At 43.6% G+C, this 22,994-nt stretch overlaps 1 protein-coding gene across 2 annotated transcripts in view; it reads right to left on the bottom strand.

Moving 5' to 3' along the window:
- The window catches only part of ssr1 (signal sequence receptor, alpha), a 29,707-nt gene extending 9,338 nt beyond the window's left edge, over positions 1–20,369 (bottom strand). For both annotated transcript variants that reach the window (XM_073073011.1, XM_073073012.1), the window contains exons 1-7: positions 20,213–20,369; positions 17,023–17,144; positions 16,466–16,571; positions 10,968–11,095; positions 10,578–10,712; positions 10,406–10,482; positions 6,169–6,247 (exon numbers count right to left, since the gene is read on the bottom strand). In XM_073073011.1, coding sequence (XP_072929112.1) covers positions 6,169–6,247; positions 10,406–10,482; positions 10,578–10,712; positions 10,968–11,095; positions 16,466–16,571; positions 17,023–17,144; positions 20,213–20,333 — 768 coding nt within the window. In that variant the 5' untranslated portion in view covers positions 20,334–20,369. The remainder of the gene's footprint in view (positions 1–6,168; positions 6,248–10,405; positions 10,483–10,577; positions 10,713–10,967; positions 11,096–16,465; positions 16,572–17,022; positions 17,145–20,212) is intronic.
- Positions 20,370–22,994: the final 2,625 nt, after the last annotated feature.

Raw genomic sequence — 22,994 nt, 5'->3', positions numbered from 1 at the left:
AAAAAGATTTTAAAGCTAAGAATTCTACAAATTCTCTCAAGGTCCAGTATTGACCTGGTTTTCCCAATCCACTTTCATGTTAAAATCCCCAATGATTGTCATGACACTGCCCTTCTGACAGGCCTTTTCTATCTCCTGCTGTAATTTGTAATCCACACCCCGACTGCTGTTTGGAGGCCTGTATACAACTGCCATTAGGGTCCTTTTACCCTTGTCACTTCTTAACTCAACCCGTAGAGACTCTACACCTTCCAATCCTATGTTATCTCTTTCTAATGATTTAATATTATTTCTTATGCACAAAGCCACACCACCCCCTCTGCCTACAAACCTATCTTTCTGATACACTGTATATCCTTGGATGTTCAGCTCCCAATGGCAGCCATCCTCTAGCCGAGTTTCAGAGATGGCCACAATGTCATATTTGCCAATCTGTAGCTGAATTTCAAGATCTTCCATTTTATTCCTTATGCTGCGTGTATTCAAATATAACACTTTTAGTCCAATATTTGTTGCTTTCTGTTTTAACTGCACCACTCCTCTATTGACTTGTAACTTATGCCACTGGCTGTGATTATGCCTCATCTGCCTGTTCTTTCTATAATCTCTGATGCACACTATCTTTGATTTATTTCTGTTTTCCCTTTCCTCAACCCTTACACTCCAGTTCCCATTTCCCTGCAAGGTGAGTTTAAAACCTCCCTAACAGCTCTATTAAACCTGCCTGCTAGGATATTGGACACTTTTGGGTTCGTGTGTAACCCGTACTTTTTGTACAGATCGTACCTCCCTCAGAAGAGGCCCCAATGTTCCAGGAATCTGAAGCCCTGCCCCCTACATCAGTCTCTCAGCCACACATTAATACACCTGATCATGTTATTCTTGCATTCACTAGCACATGGCACAGGTAGCAATCCTGAGATTACTACCCTGGAGGTCCTGCTTTTCAGTTTCTACCCAACTTCCTGAATTCTCTCTTCAGGACCTCCTCCCTTTTTCTACCCATGTCATTGGTACCAACGTGCACCAAGATTTCTGGCTGTTCACCCTCTCCCTTCAGAACACTCTGCACCTGTTCCAAGACATCATGTACCCTGGCACCTGGGAGGCAACACACCATGCGGGTATCTCTATCAAACTGACAGAAACTCCTCTCTGTTCCCCTCACTATGGAATCCCCTATGACTAACATATTCCTCATCTTTTTTGCCCTTCTGCACCACGGAACCAGGCTCAGTGCCAGAGACCCGATCGCCATGGTCATCCTCTGTCAGGTCACTGCCCTCAACAGCATCCAAAACGAGATAACAATTACTGAGGGGGATGGCCACAGGGGTGCTCTCTACTGTCTGAGCTCTTCTCTTCCCTGACAGTCACCCACTTATCTAACTCCTGCAGCCTCAGGGTGACTAACTCTCTGCAGCTTCAATCTATCTCCTGCTCACTCTCACTAAAAAGCTGTGGGTCATCGAGCCTCAGCTCCAGATCCCTAACACGGTCTCTCAGGAGCTGCATTTCTGTGCAGCTGGCACAGATGTGGCCATCTGGGAGACTGGAAGATTCCCAGGGTTCCCACATCCAACACCCTGAGCAAAATACTAACCCTACTGACATGCTCTCTATTCCTCAAAAAAATGCAAAGAAAAACCAAAAACTAAGTCCACCTACCCATTTAACTCACTGAAGCCCCTTTCACAGAAGCCAGAATGAGCCAAAGCCTGTCACTTCCACTCTCGCCACTGGCCTACTCCCAGCAAAACCAAACATCCTCACTGCCAGCAATCCTGGTCATTGTCCACATGTTCCCTCTCTCTCTTACCCAATTGAGCTTAATTTGGTTGACTAGGAGATTTTCCTCAGTCTACCTAAACAAAAGTTCTCTACTTCATACATCTGAATCAAATCCCCTCAATCTCCTTTGTGCCAAGAACCCCAGTTCTTAACAAGTGCTTTAGCCAAATTCTTGGAGCCATTCCTGTATTTCCTCATACATAGGAAAAGGACCCAAAAGGACGGAAATCAATTTGAGGAAACTATGGGAGAGGAGGTTAGTTCACCAGTAGAGCAAGTAAGTAGACCGTGTGTGAGGGAGGACAGGCAGGTGATGGAGGAGGGATGCGCTCAGCCCGAAGTTGTAGGGGAGAAGAAAGAAAAGGATAATAAATTTGAATGCATTGCTAGGGATGAAAAGAGAGGAGGAGGTGGAGAGTATCTTAAATGTATCTATTTTAATGCTAGGAGCATTGTAAGAAAGGTGGATGAGCTTAAAGTGTGGATTGATACCTGGAATTATGATGTTGTAGCTATTAGTGAAACATGGTTGCAGGAAGGGTGTGATTGGCAACTAAATATTCCTGGATTTAGTTGCTTCAGGTGTGATAGAGTAGGAGGGGCCAGAGGAGGAGGTGTTGCATTGCTTGTCCGAGAAAATCTTATGGCGGTGCTTTGGAAGGATAGATTACAGAGCTCCTCTAGGGAGGCTATTTGGGTGGAATTGAGGAATGGGAAAGGTGTAGTAACACTGATAGGAGTGTATTATAGGCCACCTAATGGGGAGCGTGAGTTGGAAGAGCAAATGTGTAAGGAGATAGCAGATATTTGTAGTAAACACAAGGTGGTGATTGTGGGAGATTTTAATTTTCCACACATAGATTGGGAAGCTCATTCTGTAAAAGGGCTGGATGGTTTAGAGTTTGTGAAATGTGTGCAGGATAGCTTTTTGCAACAATACATAGAAGTACCGACTAGAGATGGGGCAGTGTTGGATCTCCTGTTAGGGAATGCGATAGGTCAGCTGACAGATGTATGTGTTGGGGAGCACTTCGGGTCCAGTGATCACAATAGCATTAGCTTCAATATAATTATGGAGAAGGACAGGACTGGACCTAGAGTTGAGATTTTTGATTGGAGAAAGGCTAACTTTGAGGAGATGCGCAGGGATTTAGAGAGAGTGGAATGGGTCAAGTTGTTTTATGGGAAGGATGTAATAGAGAAATGGAGGTCATTTAAGGGTGAAATTATGAGGGTACAGAATCTTTATGTTCCTGTTCGGTTGAAAGGAAAGGTTAAAGGTTTGAAAGCGCCATGGTTTTCAAGGGATATTAGAAACTTGGTTCGAAAAAAGAGGGATGTCTACAATAGATATAGGCAGCATGGAGTAAAGGAATTGCTCGAGGAATATAAAGAATGTAAAAGGAAACTTAAGAAAGAGATTAGAAAAGCTAAAAGAAGTTACGAGTTTGGTTTGGCAAATAAGGTGGAAGTAAATCCGAAAGGCTTCTACAGTTATATTAAAAGCAAGAGGGTAGTGAGGGATAAAATTGGTCCCTTAGAGAATCAGGGTGGTCAGCTATGTGTGGAGCCGAGGGAGATGGGAGAGATTTTGAACGATTTCTTCTCTTCGGTATTCACTAAGGAGAAGGATATTGAATGGTGTAAGGTGTGGGAAACAAGTAAGGAAGTTATGGAACCTATGACAATTAAAGAGGTGGAAGTACTGGCGCTTTTAAGAAATTTAAAAGTGGATAAATCTCCGGGTCCTGACCGGATATTCCCCAGGACCTTGAGGGAAGTTTGTGTAGAGATAGCAGGAGCTCTGACGGAGATCTTTCAGATGTCATTAGAAACAGGGATTGTGCCGGAGGATTGGCGTATTGCTCATGTGGTTCCATTGTTTAAAAAGGGTTCTAGAAGTAAGCCTGGCAATTATAGACCTGTCAGTTTGACATCAGTGGTGGGTAAATTAATGGAAAGTATTCTTAGAGATAGTATTTATAATTATCTGGATAGACAGGATCTGATTAGGAGTAGCCAGCATGGATTTGTGCGTGGAAGGTCATGTTTGACAAACCTTATTGAATTTTTTGAAGTAGTTGACGAGGGTAAGGCAGTGGATGTAGTCTATATGGACTTCAGCAAGGCCTTTGACAAAGTTCCACATGGAAGGTTAGTTAAGAAGGTTCAGTCGTTAGGTATTAATGCTGGAGTAATAAAATGGATTCAACAGTGGCTAGATGGGAGATGCCAGAGAGTAGTGGTGGATAATTGTTTATCGGGATGGAGGCCGGTGACTAGCGGGGTGCCTCAGGGATCTGTTTTGGGCCCAATGTTGTTTGTAATATACATAAATGATCTGGATGATGGGGTGGTAAATTGGATTAGTAAGTATGCTGATGATACTAAGGTAGGAGGTGTTGTGGATAATGAGGTGGGTTTTCAAAGCTTGCAGGGAGATTTATGCCGGTTAGAAGAATGGGCTGAACGTTGGCAGATGGAGTTTAATGCTGAGAAGTGTGAGGTTCTACATTTTGGCAGGAATAATCCAAATAGAACATACAGGGTAAATGGTAGGGCATTGAGGAATGCAGTGGAACAGAGCGATCTAGGAATAACAGTGCATAGTTCCCTGAAGGTGGAGTCTCATGTAGATAGGGTGGTGAAGAAGGCTTTTGGAACGCTGGCCTTTATAAATCAGAGCATTGAGTACAGAAGTTGGGATGTAATGTTAAAATTGTACAAGGCATTGGTAAGGCCAAATTTGGAATATTGTGTACAGTTCTGGTCACCGAATTATAGGAAAGATATCAATAAATTAGAGAGAGTGCAGAGACGATTTACTAGGATGTTACCTGGGTTTCAGCACTTAAGTTACAGAGAAAGGTTGAACAAGTTAGGTCTCTATTCATTGGAGCGTAGAAGGTTGAGGGGGGATTTGATCGAGGTATTTAAAATGTTGAGAGGGATAGATAGAGTTGACGTGAATAGGCTGTTTCCATTGAGAGTAGGGGAGATTCAAACGAGAGGACATGATTTGAGAGTTAGGGGGCAAAAGTTTAAGGGAAACACGAGGGGGTATTTCTTTACTCAGAGAGTGATAGCTGTGTGGAATGAGCTTCCTGTAGAAGTAGTAGAGGCCAGTTCAGTTGTGTCATTTAAGGTAAAATTGGATAGGTATATGGATAGGAAAGGAGTGGATGGTTATGGGCTGAGTGCGGGTAGGTGGGACTAGGTGAGATTAAGAGTTCGGCACGGACTAGGAGGGCCGGAATGGCCTGTTTCCGTGCTGTGATTGTTATATGGTTATATATGGTTATATGACCTACATACCCTTCTTAAAGTATGATAAGAGCTAGCTGCAAAACATTAGGTGTAATCTAATCAATTTCACAAAGATTCAGCACCACGTGCCCACTTTGTACAGCTAATTCGAATTAGACTAACCCTTTAGTGGGAGCATATTTTTTAGTACCAAGGAATGCTGAAAGAGCCCAGTATGCAAATTAATGCTTTTAGGCCAAACAATTTGCTGGAAGACAGATGAATCACTGGTCTATAAACAATACTATATTTTTCAAGTATGGCTATTAAAGTTGCATTAACCTTTTAGATATTCTATTCAGCACAATTACAATAATAGTAAAATCACTTCGCAAACATGGAAAGACCTGCTATAAGTCAGCTGTAGGTAAAGCAGACTCTGGGTTCAACACAAGAGTTCAAGTGTCCATAATCTCCCAGCTGAGAAGCCAGATAAGCCTCCTTCTTGAATAGCTACCAATATACATTAAAAGAATTTCCTTTAAACACCAATTGATATTTACTTTATATCAAAGTGAAATAATCTAAATTTATTATTTGATCATTGGAAAACCATAAAGATAACTAAGGATGGAATTAATTTAAAACAATGGATATTCCACAGTCTTGGTAGACCAAAGAACCTGTGTGTTGTCTCACTGCTTCTTCTGAATGTTGCAAAAACACTCTGGCCACAAGTTGTCAAAAGGGCAGCCACAGACAGTGTCTCAGCTTACACTGACTGACGCCTAGCCAGATTCTTTGAATCACATAAAAACTAAAGGATTAAGGACTGCCTCAAAAGGAAGCCAAGGTCCAGCACAACCCAGCTCAGTGAAGTCTCCATGATCAGAAATTAATATCTGATCTTGGTTTTTGTATCATTAGTTATCCTCATACATTAGTAGCTAAAATATACACAACTTAATAGCATTGTGTCGACATGCCAAAGGTTTTGTCATTGAAGAAAGTTTTAAGAACCAACTCCAGTTCTGGAGAATGCAAATTAATTGAATAACAGAATGCGGATTCGTAAAGAGGTCAAAAACGTAAAGTGCATCAGAATTTAAAACTTCACTAAAACATACTTACTTTTCTTGATTCCAGGAGTTGGTGGATACCAACCACAACAAGTAACCCAAGGCCAATTAGGAACATATATAAAAATATTCTGCAAATTAAATTGTTTATATTAAAATATTTATCAAGAACAAGTGCAGAAACCCACCAATAAAAAGCAGCAGCCTGACAGAACACAATCAACAGAGCAGACTCCAGACACACTTAGCAAAAAGCCATTAAAAAAAAAAATCGTTACACAGCTTTTTCATTCCTCTGAAAAGCCAAATCACTCAAAAGGCAATTTGGACTGTTGAGAATGTGAGTATGGAGGTAATCAGGAAAACTCCGTATACCCATTGTTATAACCATTTAATCAAAGGCTTTATGGTTTGCAAAATATTCTAAAAGCATAGATCAACAATTAGCATAATCAGAACAGGAAAGCTAGCTTAGTAAAGATTACTGTACTATGATGAAATACAGAAAATGTGTACTTTCTACAGTAGGCAATCACCCTGCAGGACATTAACAGGATATCAGTTTCACCAATGCTACAAAAGCTATACAACAAAACATTCATTCAAACAAAGCCCGATCAATCTCAGTTTAAAAGACTACATCCCTTTTGTCACATACAATCCATGGTAAGGAGTTTGAACTGGAACTGGAAGAACTCTAGATCATACAGGCAGCTAAACGGATGATAGACAGGACATATAAAGAGGTAGTTACACCCAAGGTGCAGGACACAGGAAACTGGGTTACAGTTAAGAAGGGGAAAGGGGTTAAGGAGTCAGTGCAGAGTACCCCTGTGACCCTCTGACAGGTAAACCACTTTGGATACTGTATGCCAGGGGGTTGACCGAACAAAGGAAAGTCACAGCGGTCAGGTCTCTGGCACTGTGCCTACCTCTGACTCCAGATGGGTGGGGGGGGGAGAGATAGGGGATTCATTGGTTAAGGGGACAGACAGGAGGTTCTGTGCGCGAGAATGAGGTTCCCGGATGGTACGCTGCCTCACAGGTGTGAGGGTCCAGGATATAGGTATCTCGGATTGAGTCCTGAGTTACCTGAGTTTGAGAGTGAACAGCCAGAAGTCGCGGGACATGCAGATGCCAAGTGACGAGCTTCTGCAAAGTGAGTTCATGGAGTTAGGTGCAATGTTAAAGGGCAGGACCTCCAGGAGTGTGATCTCAGAATTGCTGTGCCACGTGCAAGTGAGGCCAGATTATACAGTGCAATGCTTGGCTAACGAGTTGGTATAGGAGGGAGGGCAGAAAATTTTTGGATCGATGGTTCTCTTCCAGGGAAGGTGGGGCCTGTATAGAAGGGATGGTTTTCACCTGAACAGCAGGGAGAATAACATCCTAGCGGGAAAGTTTGTAAATACTGCACAGTGGGGTTTAAACGAGAGTTGCAAAGGGAAGAGAACCAGAGTACCAGAACAGTTAATGGAGAGGATATGGAGACAGATGTTGGTAAGACCTCAAAGTCAGGAATCAAAAGGTTGAGCATGGTGTGACTAGTGCCCTGAGCCATGTATATTTCAAAGCATAGGAAAGGCACATGAGCTCAGGGCATGCATCAACAACTGGAAGTATGACGTTGTAGCCATCAGTGAGTCTTGGTTGCAGGAGGTGCAGGACTGGCAGCTCGATATCCTGTATTCCGCTGGTTTAGATATGACAGAGTGGAAGTGATTAAAGGAGGAGGGGTGGCATTACTAGTCAGGGAAAATGTCACGACAGTGCTCTTTCAGGACAGACTGGAGAACTCGACTCATGAGGAGTTTGAGTGGAAATGAGGAATGAGAATGGTATGACATCGTTAATGGGACTATATTACAGACCACCCAACAGTCCAAGGATTTAAAGAAATAAATCAGTAGAGAGATTGCAGTGTTGCAGGGAACACAAGGTAGTTACAGTCCGTGATTGACTGGGAATCCCATACTGTAAAAGGACTAGACGGGATAGAGTTTGACAAATGTGTTAGAAAAGAGAAAAGTTTCCCTCATCAGTACCTAGAAGTCCCAGTGAGAGAGAGTGTGTGATAGGGAATCTGCTATCAGGTAATGAGACAGGGCAGGTGACAAGTTTGTGTAGGGAACATACACAATGTAGCCATTCTGTGACCACAATGTCATTAGAACTGGGAAAAAGGCCAATTTTGATGGCATCAGAAATGATCTGGCCAAGTGTGGATTGGGACAGGCTGTTTTCTGGCAAAGGAGTTCTTGGCCAGTGGGAGGCCTTCAAAAACAAAATTTTGAGAGTACAAAGCTTGTCTAACCAATCTTAATAGATTTTTTCAAGGAAGCTACCAGGAAGGAACATGATGAAGGCAAGGCTGTGAATATTGTCTACATGGCTTTAGTAAAGCATTTGACAAGGTCCCGCACAGGAGCTGGTCAAGAAAGTTCAGTTGCTCAACATCCAGGATGAGGTAGTAGACTGGATTAGATTTTGGAGAGTCAGAGAGCAGTAGCAGAGGGTTACCTCACTGACTAGAGGTCTGTGACTAATGGTGTGCTGCAGTGATTGTCGTCTATATCAATGAATTAGGTTGGCAAATTTGTGGATGACACCAAGATTGGGGGTGTAATGGACAACAAGGAAGGTTATCATGGCTTGCAGAAGGATCTGCATCAGCTGGAAAAATGGCAGATGGAACTGAATGCAGACAAGTGCAAGGTTTTGCACTTCAGTAGCACTGACACTGAGAAGTGTGAGAGATCAAAGGAATCTGGGAATACAGGGCCATAATTTGTTGAAAGTGGTGTCACACAGGATCGTAATGAAAGCTTTTGGCACAGTCTGCATAAATTAATTTATTGAGTACAGCAGATGGGATATTATGTTGAAGTTGTACAAGACACTGGTGAGGCCTAATTTGGAGTATTGGTCACCTACAGAAAAGATGCAAACAAGGTTGAAAGTGTATAGAAAAAAATTTACAGGCATGTTGCCAGATCCAAAGGATCTGAATTATAAGGAAAGATTGAATAGGTTAGGACTACTCTTCAGAACGCAGAAGATTGAGATGAGATTATGAGGTGTATAGACAGTGTACATACAAGCAGACTTTTTTCATTGAAGTTGGTTGGGACTACAACCAGAGGTGAAAGGTGAGGTTTAAGGAGAAACATGAGAGAAACTTCTTCACGCAGAGGGTGATGTGTGGAACAAGCTGCCAGCACAAGTGATTCATGTGAGCTTGATTTCAACGTTTAACAGTTCTCTGGATAGATACATGGAGATAGTAGGGGTATGGAGGGATAAGGTCCCAGTGTCAGTCAACAAGAGTAGGCAATTTAAATGGTTTCATTGTGGACTAGAGAGGCCGAAGGGCTTGTTTCTCGGCTGTACCTCCATGACTCTATAAAAAGATTACCGGAAGAAAGAATTGTGGAAGAGGCTAAAGCCAATGTTTATTGATTTCTAAATATCAATGTTATTATTTAGTTTAGCTAAACATTGCCTTACTAATAATTTCAAATATGTAAACTGACCTAAACTACCTGAATATTATATAACTGTTCTATGTTATCATCTTGCAGAAAAAATTAACACATGCTAACTCCATTTTAATGTTTTGTACAGACACATGGGACAATCAAAAACATTATGATGGGTGTAATTAATATATTACACAGATATTTCACTATGCAGTATAGGAATTGCACTAGATACAAATCTATAGCAAACATTAGAGTACCAAAACTATGAAACTATAGCATTCATATGGAATGGACCAATTGTTACACAGATCAATGCAATTAATGAGAATATTTCTGCACTTAAGCATATGTATTGTTTAAATAACTAGATTTTAGAAATTTGACTAGTTCCTTAAACAGAAACCTTCAACTCTTGCTCAATCAAATAAAGATACATCTGTCATGTCACACAAGTTTGGCCCTGATCCAATCAGTACAACCTACATATCTGAAGAGGTAGGTATTGTCTGGACAAAAATACTACTCACCAAGCATTAAAGCCCATAACTATATTTTAAAAAAAAATTGTACCCAAATGCCAATTAAGAGGACTCCTAAGTTTTTAGCTTCAATAACTACTGAAGATAACAGTTTATTCAGATGTTGGAAAATGGTGCTGTGTAGCATAGAAAAAGGGTCAAGTTGCCTCTGCAGTTTCAGGTATTATACACACCACCATAAAGAAAACAAAATGACAAAACAGTAAAGAATCAAACAGTCAAAAATTTACTTCAAATAATAAAAATACATCCTCCTTCAAACACTTACGTTTCTCCATCTAGACCATCCTCTCGCTCAGTTATTGTAACAGTCTGGTTGAAAACAGCATCACGGTAAATATTGCCCTACAAAGAGAAATTAAGCACTGATTACAGCAAACAATTACAGACATCATTACTGTCACATCCTGACCCCAAGAGAACTGACAGGGAACACTTACACTGGCATCCTTGTAGTTCAGGTTGATGACTAATCCAAATGGCCGACCTCCCATTGGCTCAGCAGGGATAAACGAATACTCAAATGTTGCTTGACGTTGGGACTGCACTAATGTATTCAGCTGTAATGCTGTGAACTGAGAGAAAAGATCTGCTTGCATTATTCTGCAACATAAATGCATACTGAAGCAAACATGGAACTGTTAGTGAGACAATTTTAGGCAACTTTAAACTTTCTAGTTAAATCAGAAGATTGTCTAGACAAGTTTTAAAAAACTCATTATATAAAATCTCTAACTTCAAAGGGACTTAAGGTTATCAATTAGAATAATTTCATTCAAATCATTTGCATCTAGAATTATTATATGCATTTAGACTTAAAAAGCACTCACATTCTGAATGTAGAACTGATAGTCTTGAGGATAACGGAATGAAGCGTCCAAAGATTCTACAACAAATTCTTCGTTGCCCTTGTTTGTAAATCCAACCAAGAATTTCACAATGTTGTTAGCTGGGAAATCTAAATGATGATTAAGTATAAACATTAGGGAAATGTTACACAATGACCACCCATTTCTTCATTCCCAAAGTATGTGAAGTGATCAAGCAAGGGAACATATAACTGAAGACACTGACAATTTCAACATGAAGCCCAGTCACATGCCACAAATTTCATTACAATCAACCCTCTGCCTCAGTAAAACCCTGCTGAACGCAGCCTATCCCATCATTAAGCTGTGCATTGGCGGAGAAACTGAAGAAACTGGGCTTGGTGTGGACCATGCTGCTGCCTGCTACAGAGGGATGTCGGTGCACTGGCGGTGAAACTGAAGAAACTGGGCTTGGTGTGGACCATGCTGCTGCCTGCTACAGAGGGATGTCGGTGCATTGGCGGAGAAACTGAAGAAACTGGGCTTGGTGTGGACCATGCTGCTGCCTGCTACAGAGGGATGTCGGTGCACTGGCGGAGAAACTGAAGAAACTGGGCTTGGTGTGGACCATGCTGATGCCTGCTACAGAGGGATGTCGGTGCACTGGCGGAGAAACTGAAGAAACTGGGCTTGGTGTGGACCATGCTGCTGCCTGCTACAGAGGGATGTCGGTGCACTGGCGGAGAAACTGAAGAAACTGGGCTTGGTGTGGACCATGCTGATGCCTGCTACAGAGGGATGTCGGTGCACTGGCGGAGAAACTGAAGAAACTGGGCTTGGTGTGGACCATGCTGCTGCCTGCTACAGAGGGATGTCGGTGCACTGGCGGAGAAACTGAAGAAACTGGGCTTGGTGTGGACCATGCTGCTGCCTGCTACAGAGGGATGTCGGTGCACTGGCGGAGAAACTGAAGAAACTGGGCTTGGTGTGGACCATGCTGATGCCTGCTACAGAGGGATGTCGGTGCACTGGTGGAGAAACTGAAGAAACTGGGATTGGTGTGGACCATGCTGCTGCCTGCTACAGAGGGATGTCGGTGCACTGGCGGAGAAACTGAAGAAACTGGGCTTGGTGTGGACCATGCTGCTGCCTGCTACAGAGGGATGTCGGTGCACTGGTGGAGAAACTGAAGAAACTGGGCTTGGTGTGGACCATGCTGCTGCCTGCTACAGAGGGATGTCGGTGCACTGGCGGAGAAACTGAAGAAACTGGGCTTGGTGTGGACCATGCTGCTGCCTGCTACAGAGGGATGTCGGTGCACTGGCGGAGAAACTGAAGAAACTGGGCTTGGTGTGGACCATGCTGCTGCCTGCTACAGAGGGATGTCGGTGCACTGGTGGAGAAACTGAAGAAACTGGGCTTGGTGTGGACCATGCTGCTGCCTGCTACAGAGGGATGTCGGTGCACTGGTGGAGAAACTGAAGAAACTGGGCTTGGTGTGGACCATGCTGCTGCCTGCTACAGAGGGATGTCGGTGCACTGGCGGAGAAACTGAAGAAACTGGGCTTGGTGTGGACCATGCTGCTGCCTGCTACAGAGGGATGTCGGTGCACTGGCGGAGAAACTGAAGAAACTGGGATTGGTGTGGACCATGCTGCTGCCTGCTACAGAGGGATGTCGGTGCACTGGCGGAGAAACTGGAGAAACTGGGCTTGGTGTGGACCATGCTGCTGCCTGCTACAGAGGGATGTCGGTGCACTGGTGGAGAAACTGAAGAAACTGGGCTTGGTGTGGACCATGCTGCTGCCTGCTACAGAGGGATGTCGGTGCACTGGCGGAGAAACTGAAGAAACTGGGCTTGGTGTGGACCATGCTGCTGCCTGCTACAGAGGGATGTCGGTGCACTGGCGGAGAAACTGAAGAAACTGGGCTTGGTGTGGACCATGCTGCTGCCTGCTACAGAGGGATGTCGGTGCACTGGTGGAGAAACTGGGCTTGGTGTGGACCATGCTGCTGCCTGCTACAGAGGGATGTCGGTGCACTGGTGGAGAAACTGAAGAAACTGGGCTTGGTGTGGACCATGCTGCTGCCTGCTACAGAGGGATGTCGGTGCACTGGCGGAGAAACTGAAGAAACTGGGCTTGGTGTGGACCATGCTGCTGCCTGCTACAGAGGGATGTCGGTGCACTGGTGGAGAAACTGAAGAAACTGGGCTTGGTGTGGACCATGCTGCTGCCTGCTACAGAGGGATGTCGGTGCACTGGTGGAGAAACTGAAGAAACTGGGCTTGGTGTGGACCATGCTGCTGCCTGCTACAGAGGGATGTCGGTGCACTGGCGGAGAAACTGAAGAAACTGGGCTTGGTGTGGACCATGCTGCTGCCTGCTACAGAGGGATGTCGGTGCACTGGTGGAGAAACTGAAGAAACTGGGCTTGGTGTGGACCATGCTGCTGCCTGCTACAGAGGGATGTCGGTGCACTGGCGGAGAAACTGAAGAAACTGGGCTTGGTGTGGACCATGCTGCTGCCTGCTACAGAGGGATGTCGGTGCACTGGCGGAGAAACTGAAGAAACTGGGCTTGGTGTGGACCATGCTGCTGCCTGCTACAGAGGGATGTCGGTGCACTGGCGGAGAAACTGAAGAAACTGGGCTTGGTGTGGACCATGCTGCTGCCTGCTACAGAGGGATGTCGGTGCACTGGCGGAGAAACTGAAGAAACTGGGCTTGGTGTGGACCATGCTGCTGCCTGCTACAGAGGGATGTCGGTGCACTGGTGGAGAAACTGAAGAAACTGGGCTTGGTGTGGACCATGCTGCTGCCTGCTACAGAGGGATGTCGGTGCACTGGCGGAGAAACTGAAGAAACTGGGCTTGGTGTGGACCATGCTGCTGCCTGCTACAGAGGGATGTCGGTGCACTGGTGGAGAAACTGAAGAAACTGGGCTTGGTGTGGACCATGCTGCTGCCTGCTACAGAGGGATGTCGGTGCACTGGCGGAGAAACTGAAGAAACTGGGCTTGGTGTGGACCATGCTGCTGCCTGCTACAGAGGGATGTCGGTGCACTGGCGGAGAAACTGAAGAAACTGGGCTTGTTGTGGACCATGCTGCTGCCTGCTACAGAGGGATGTCGGTGCACTGGTGGAGAAACTGAAGAAACTGGGCTTGGTGTGGACCATGCTGCTGCCTGCTACAGAGGGATGTCGGTGCACGAAGGCAGTGATTATCGAGTGCTGTCGCTTTCCTTGTGATTGCAAGATCCTTTTGGACATCAGTAATGTGGAATGCTGCAAGTCACTGATTTATTGGCGAAACAGATAGCAGGGCAGCTGCGTGGCCTCAGTGGTAGTGAGGATTAGGCCTCAAGCTGCCACATCAACTGTCCAAAGCCATCCAGAAGAGTCGGTACTGGAGGCTGCGTGCTGTTGATGCTGTTTTCTCCGGTGTTCGCTCAGCAGGAGACGAGCTATATTGTGTTTGTCTATAGACTGCTGCAACTTTCATGGACTCGGCCTTTATTTTTGTATGACTACGTTTAATGCTATTGTACATGTGCTATATATGCCTTGTGTTGTGTGTGACAATTTATTCTGTAGTTTATACCTTGGCCACAGAGTAACAGTTTCATTTGCCTGTTTTCATGAATGGTTAAGTGACAATTAAACTCGAACTTAATGAGACAGCATTTAATGCTGTCGCATTTTTCATGAATTCTACAAAAAAAAAATCAGTAACTTGACATGATAACCACTTTTGTTACTTCCCTTGAAGGATCTTGGTATCATTTATACCTCTGCTGGGATCATTGTTTCTTTGCCCCACCATTCTCCTTTGCTTGTACTCTATCAGACATTCCCACTCACTACTTCCTGTACTGAAAACCTGGGCTCCATCTCCAATTCCTTTCAATTCTCAGAAGGTTATTAATCTAAAATATTTTCCCTCACTTAAAAAAAGCTATTTTGCTTTTTCTTAAGAGCATTTGAGAGCCAGTTATTGCTGTAATGCAAGATTTGCAGCTGCTAATTTACACTCCAATAGCAATATCACATTGGCCAGATAATTTACTTCAGAGTTGATCAAGTCATAAGCACTGCCCAAAACTTCAGGGGAACAACCCCATTCAGCAAATGCTGCCTTAGTATTATTTACATTCATATTAAAGAGCAGATGGGAGCTTAGGCAGAACATTTCTTCTCAAGGACAATATAAAGCATTCCATCAAAACTGCACTAGCCAGCCTAAACTTTTCCACTCAAGACTCCACAGAGAAACTTAAATCTACAACCCTTCAGCTAAAAAATAAGCCATAAAAGAATGGGTTGAAGAACGCATTGAAAGAAATACATTTGTAACTTCACTACTTTTCATGATTTTTATTAACAACCCAGATGTGGGGGTAGAAGGGTGGGTTGGCAAGTTTGCAGATGACACAAAGGTTGGTGGTGTTGTGGATAGTGTTGAGGATTGTCGAAGATTGCAGAGAGACATTGATAGGATGCAGAAGTGGCAGATGGAGTTCAACCCAGAGAAGTGTAAGGTGGTACACTTTGGAAGGACAAACTACAAGGCAGAGTACAAAGTAAATGGCAGGATACTTGGTAGTGTGGAGGAGCAGAGAGATCTGGGGGTACATGTCCACAGATCCCTGAAAGTGGCCTCACAGGTAGATAGGGTAGTTAAGAAAGCTTTCATAAGTTGAGGGATTGAGTTTAAGAGTCGCGGGGTAATGATGCAGCTCTATAAAACTCTGGTTAGGCCACACTTGGAGTACTGTGTCAAGTTCTGATCGTCTCACTATAGGAAGGATGTGGAAGCATTGGAAAGGGTACAGAGGAGATTTACCAGGATGCTGCCTGGTTTAGAGAATATGCATTATGATCAGAGAGTAAGAGAGCTAGGGCTTCACTCTCTGGAGAGGAGGATGAGAGGAGGCATGATAGAGGTATACAAGGTATTAAGAGGAATAGATAGAGTGGACAGCCAGTGCCTCTTCCCCAGGGCACCACTGCTCAATACTAGAGGACAAGGTAAGGTGGCTTTAAGGTAAGGGGTGGGAAGTTCAAGGGGGATATTAGAGGAAGGTGTTTTTTTTTTTTACTCAGAGTGGTTGGTGTGTGGAATGCACTGCCTAAGTCAGTGGTGGAGGCAGATACACTAGTGAAATTTAAGAGACTACTAGACAGGTATATGGAGGAATTTAAGGTGGAGGGGGATATATGGGAGGCAGGATTTAAGGGTCAGCACAACATTGTGGGCTGAAGGGCCTGTACTGTGCTGTACTGTTCTATGTTCAAGTTAAATAAGCTACCTTAATAGTAATAAAAAAAGGAAAATTGGCATAGATCATCTCTAGCCAAAAAAATTAGACTTAGCTAGAATGTAACTGACAACTAACAACAATTATTAGATCACAGAATGGCAAATACATCTCCTACAACAGTTTGAAAAATAAACAGTACTAACATAGAGGACATTGGATTAAACAGCATAATCAATTTCCCCAAATCAATTTTCCTACCTTCTCCCTTCACAAACAAGATAGTTGTGTCAGCATTGGGAGAAGCTTTCGGTTCCCCGAAAGTTGAGTCATCATCTTCTTCTTCCTCTTCTTTTTCATCTTCCATCTATAGTGACAAAAAAAAAATCACACCAAAACTTTGACATGGCTATCAAAATCCACCAGTTTGGCAAATACATGAGAAACTACAAACCAAAGGGTAGCTAACCGTCGGTGCTCAATCCCAGTTAAAAATGAGTGCAGGTGTTAAATAGAAAGGCACTTGCCATTCTGCTTAAAATCAAAGCAATAATGACTTGTACTACAGAACCTGCAGTTTAGGACTTTATAATTTACTAGAACTTGGGCATCTAAAGCCTAAATCAGATAAGAGAACCATTATGTCTGGATGGCACTGATGCTACAAGTGACAATGGGTTTTTAGATACTACAATATTCTCTGTCACAATCACTTCCATAGAGTAAAATGTTAATACCCAACAACCATAGGTGTGAGTAAAACTAAAAATAATGGCGTTGGAAAAATTGGGAACAAGTCATTAAATATCAAAACTTACAATGTCCGTTGCATCATCTTCCTCTATCTCCGCTTCATCATCTTCATCCTCCACTATAGAATCATCTACACCTTCCTCATCCTCCGTTGGGTCATCTGCAGCAACTAAAGACAGCCCTGCACCTAATGATAGAACAAACATTTATTTTAAACACCAATTGTTAATGGCTTTCAGTTAGAGGAGATAGTTCATTGGTAAAGATTAAAATTTAATCCAAAGTACATTAAACAGCTTATGGAGAAGGGCAACTGTTGAGTGTTATTGGCCAAATCAGCTCATTGCTCTAAATGCACCAGGCAGCAGGAATTTTCAAAACTAAATACGTAGAATATGTTGCCAAAGAACCTTCTTGAACTTGATGAATCTTGAGTTCATTTAAGATGGCCTTCCTACGAAGAAATGCAAAAAATGTTGGGAGATGCACAAGATGGCATTCTTTGAAAAATTAATTCAGTCATTGTGATTTGGCAATCGAGCAAAACAAGCGACAGGACTGTGATCAATGTTTGCATAGCAGAATTGGAGTAACATTATGACACCCAATATAGAAAGTGTGTTATAATTATTGAGATAATTCAATAATATCTTCATTCCCAGCATCTTACAAGATACATCTGGAGTTCAAGCAATTTGCATATAGGACAGCAAGAATGTTAATTTGCATTAATAAAAAGGGAAAAATTTTCCTCTCGGTCTAAGAGGACACAAATAAAGCAAATGCATTTTAAAATGAACTTTTTTTAAAATAAGTCTCGAGGCCAAACGTGATAAATAGTTGTACTTTTACTTATGAGGAAAACGTATAACAGTGGACCAAGTGTGTAAAGCCCCGCACTGCTGTGGCAAAGACCCAGTGCTGACATTGTGGGCCAAAACACCTCCACTAGTTGAGAGTGGAAGTCTCACAAGAGACTGCAGATGCTGTAACCCGAGGCAAAAAAAGCTGGAGAAACTTAGAAAATAGAGCGGCCTCTGTGGAGCCAAAGGGGTGGTCAAATGATTCATAGGTCACAACGCAAAACACTGACCATTCCCTTTGCCTCCACAAGTGCCGTTTGACCTAACGTAACAACACAGTTCAGGCATCTAGGCCAGGGGTTCCCAACTTTTTTTATGCCATGGACCCTATCATTAACCCAGGGGTCCACGGACCTCAGGTAGGGAACCCTTGATCTCAGGAAATGCACAAAGAGACGACATTTCAGGCTGAGACCCTTCATCAAGATACCAGAATAAAAAGATGGACCTAATGTAGGTTTTAAATGTCCCTAGTTTACTCTTCATTAATAACTCAGTCTCCAGCATTACAGAATGTAAAAATGCAGCAATTAGTCTGTTAAGATTTCCAATGGTCACGTGGTGTGTTTCACATTTTTTAAGTTTACTCTTCATCAGTAGCAGGTTACATTACTGATATTAACACTACCAACACACAAGGTTTATATGACCAAAATGTCCAGTATTACCTCTACATGTTTCATACAGAACATGCCAATATCTGCTTAATGGTGCAGCTGCATATCATTTGGAGACACTAGCTTGTATCTTTGCCATTTATTTTCAAGAGCTTTTACAAACAAAAAATATCCATGGCACTACAGAAGCTTGAAGATAAACAGCTTAGCTGGGAAGTGGCTAGGAATCAACCCATCAGGGCTGAAGATGATGGCTCTGGACTTTTCAGGGAACTGAAGCATTTGACTCCTTCAAAACTGAATGAATAATCAGGAATTAAAAGTATTGAGACAGTTGAAGAAAGAGGAATGAGACAGTGGATTGTGCAACGATATTCAGGAAAAATGAGTGGAAGATAGCACAATACAACCCACCATCAAAACCCATCTATGGAAGATAACAATATGCAGAAGCACCTAGACAAGTACTTGTATTACTTGAAGGACTAGTAGTATTTAGGTTAGTAAATAATCAGTCAAGCAGAGGTAGGTACCAGAGAAATTTTGGGAGTAATGCATATTGAACAGAATTTGAATTTCAAAATATGGCAGTTGTGACTATGGCAAGCCTGATATTTAATGCAAAATACAAGCATTCATCTGTGTAGTCTTACTTAAAAGTCGAGCTTCAGATCAACGAAAATGGCAGTCAAAATATTTTTTAAAAAACAAATTAAGATATAGGAGCTCTCTTAACTATAAAATACAAACACTTTCAATTATACTTCTTTAGATTAAAGCAATAAAGGAAGTATTTTATATAGAAAAAAAGTCAATGGAAAGTTCAACACATTATCCCCACTGACAAAGTGAAACAATACCCCAAGACCAGAATGTCACCAACTAGTTGGGCTGACAAGCCTGATTCGGTGCTCCATGTTCTGATCCTAATTTTAAAAGGAGAGCAATAAAAAAAACACTAGAAATGGCCACGTGTCAAAAGTCAGCGTAATTTGTGTGCCACGAAGGATAAGCACGCCAAGAAGGGTTAAACATGACGAGCCAATTTCCCTCAACAGGTATCAGTAACTAAAACATGCATTTGGTACCCAAGGGGAAAGGGTTGAGAGAATATATTCACCCCGTGAGGTCTAGAGCTCAACAGACGAATGACACGGGCACAAAAACTGTGCCAGAAGGAAGGATCAGCATGCTGTGCTATAACCCGATCGGGAGCTGGGAAAGTGGGATTGAGCAAAAAAAGGGGTTCTTTTGGTCCAGGATGACCACAATGGACCAGATTACCTCCTCCGGTATCGTTACTAAGTGATTCTGCGAAAGGCAGCTGCAACCGCCTCTTTAAAAAAGGGGGAGCTAGTTTAAAAAACATGAATTAAAATCAAAACGCGAACTGTTGCAAGTGTTACACTGTACCTGTGCCAATGACAATACATTTAACAGCATATACGGTTTTTGGAAAAGGACAGTAAATCGCCACGGGAGGCGGCCGGCCCCGGCCCCGGCCCCGGCTCAATGACACGTCAGCTCATGCCGGGACAGGAGCTGAGGCGGCCCGCACCCGATGCAGCCCGCCACACCGGGACCCCCACACCCAGGACAGCCCCCCGGCCGGGTCCGGAGCCCTCGGTCTCGGCCGCCCCCGCCCCCGCCCCCGACCCGACCCGCTCCCCTCCCCCGCCGGAGCAGTCGGCCACCTTCTCCCAGAGCCGGGGACCTACGGCCGCCGGTCCCGGGCCTGGCAGCCCTCAGCACTGGGGCGGGGAGTCTGTCCTTACCGGGGCCCCGCTGCACCAGGCTGAGCGGAAAGGCGAGCAGCAGCAACAGGGAGAGCGGGACGAAATAACCCATGGCGGAACCGACTCCCACACCGACTGGGCCGCTGATGGCGGCAGACATCCGGGCTCCCGGGTGCGGAGGGGCCGAGGGTCACCAGGCCCCGCCCTCAATCCCTCCCTTTCCTACTGTCTCCTCCTCCTCCTCCTCCTCCTCCTCCTCGTCCTCTTCTCTTACCCTCCCCTATACGGTCCCTCACGCCCCTCTCCCCCTCTTCCCTCCCTCCCCTTCTCCCCATCCCCACCCTCCCCTGGTCCCCTCCTCCTCTTCCAAACTCCATCTGCTTTCTTTTCCACACACACCAAGTTCCAGTTTATGGTCATTCACTATTTATACTGCCAAATGAAACAACATTCTCCCGGATCAGGATGCACAACACAGAACACGGACTCGCACTCAACACAAAGTAACATTACCACAAATAAATTCACGAAACTTGAAAATACTTTCCAGAAGATTGACATTTAGCAAAGATGCATTTTTGACACATTAAGCGAACAGTATAACGCTGTTGGTACTTCATGCGTGATGAGACATAGGTGGTGGCAGGGAATTAAGTAGACTCTCAGCCTGGGGGAAGAAACTCTTTTTAATCTTAACAACCCATGTCCAAATGCTCTGGTACTTACTGTCTCTGTATGGAGTCAAAGAGATTGTGGCTCAGAGCAGAGGGATCCTTGACAATGTTAACGGTCATGCTACACGGCATTCCTGATAAGTATCTCAGATGGGTGGAAGAGAGAGCCCAATTTTCTTCTCAGCAGTCCTCACAATGCCTTGTAGGGACTTTTGGTCAGATGGCTTCAATTCCTTTAATAGATAGTGATGCAGCTCATCAGGACACTTGATGGTACTCCTGTGAAAACTGTTTAGAGTAGGGGTGTGGGGGAGCTTCATTTGCCTCAATCTCCTCAGGAAGTGGAAACGTTGCTGTGCTTTCAAAAGAGTTGGCATTTTGTATTAAGCCACTCAAAAAAGATCATAGATGAAGTTATGTAACTTATCTCCACATTCCTCTCTCCCCACCAGTATTTGCATCAGAATTTGCCAGGGAGAAGGAACTGGAGAACAGTGAGGTCAGTGTGGAGTGTGCTAATGTGCCAGGGTATTTTGAAATTAAGGAAAAAGTAGTGTTGTGTTCAGTGTTATGAAGAATGTTAAGGTGGATAAGCACCCAGGCTCTAACATATATACCACGGTTATTGAGAGAGACAAAAGATGAGATAGCTGAGGCCTTGACTAAGATTTTTGTATCCTTTCCAGCCATGGGCTAGGTTCTGGAGTATTGTTAACATTCCAATGGGATAAACCTTGAAACTATAGATTTGTGAGTCTCATGTCAGCAATGGGGATGTTTTTGGAGAGGACTCTTAGGGGTAGGATCTACAAGCACATGGAAAACCATGGCCAAATTAAGGACAGCGTGTCTTCATACAGGACAATCATGCCTGATTGAGTTTTCAGGGGGTAGGCTCATGGTAGATTCATCCTGAAGATTAAGATGCATGGGCTGCTTGGGGACTTGGCTGTTTGGATTCAGAATTCGCTTGTTCATTGAAGACAGGCTAATGGGTAAATGGGTGTAAATCCAGCTGGAGGTCCTTGTCTTCTGGTATTGTGCAGGGTGCTAGTGTCTCTGATCTATGTGATTGACATCTCTTGGATGAAAATGTGGATGGCTAGGGTCGCTTGTTTACAAGTAATACAAAAATTGGTGAAATTGTGGATAGTGTAGAAACTTGCTGAAGGACACAGTGGGATATACACTCAGTGGCCACTTCATTAGGTACACCTGCTTGTTAGTGCAAATATCTAATTAGCCAATCATGTAGCAGCAACTCATTACAAAAGCATGCTGACATGGTCAAGAGGTTCATTTGTAGCTCAGACCAAACATAATAATGGGGAATAAATGTGATCTTAAATGATTTTGACCGTGGAATGATTGTTGATGCCACATGGGGTGGTTTGAGTATCTCAGAAATTGCTGATCTCCTGGGATTTTCACACACAACAGTCTTTGGAATTTCAGAATCAGATCAGAATCAGGTTTATTATCACTGGCATGTGACATGAAATTTGTTAACTTAGCAGCAACAGTTCAATGCAATACATAATCTAGCAGAGAGAGATAAAAATAAATAAAATAAAACATAATAATAAATAAACAAGTACTGTAAATCAATTATGTATATTGAATAGATTACTTAAAAATGTGCAAAAACAGAAATACTGTATATTAAAGAAGTGAGGTAGTGCCCGAGGGTTGAATGTCCATTTAGGAATCTGATGGCAGAGGGGAAGAAGCTGTTCCTGAATCACGGAGTGTGTGCCTTCAGGCTTCTGTATCTCCTACCTGATGGTAACAGTGAGAAAAGGACATGCCCTGGGTGCTGGGGGTCTTTAATAATGGACGCTGCCTTTCAGGGAATGGTGTGAAAACAAAAAAAAATCATCCAGTTCTGTGGGTGAACTTGATAATGAGAGATGTCGGAGGACAAAAGCCAGACTCGTTCAAGCTGACCAGAAAGGTGACAGTGACTTAGATAATCACACATTACAACAGAGGTGAGCAGAAGAGCATCTCTGAACCTTGAAGTGGATGGGCTACAGCAGCAGCAGACCATGATCTTCCAGTCGCTGGCTCTGAACAGCACTACACTAACCACTGCACTACCATGCCACGTAGAATGAAATTTTCCATCAGACTATTTTCTAAACAGG

The sequence above is a fragment of the Hemitrygon akajei genome, chromosome 20 (assembly GCF_048418815.1).
Source record: "Hemitrygon akajei chromosome 20, sHemAka1.3, whole genome shotgun sequence".
In the NCBI taxonomy this organism is placed as follows: Eukaryota; Metazoa; Chordata; class Chondrichthyes; order Myliobatiformes; family Dasyatidae; genus Hemitrygon; species Hemitrygon akajei.
Note: the sequence above shows the minus strand (reverse complement) of the source record. Positions and strands in the feature narration are given on the sequence as shown.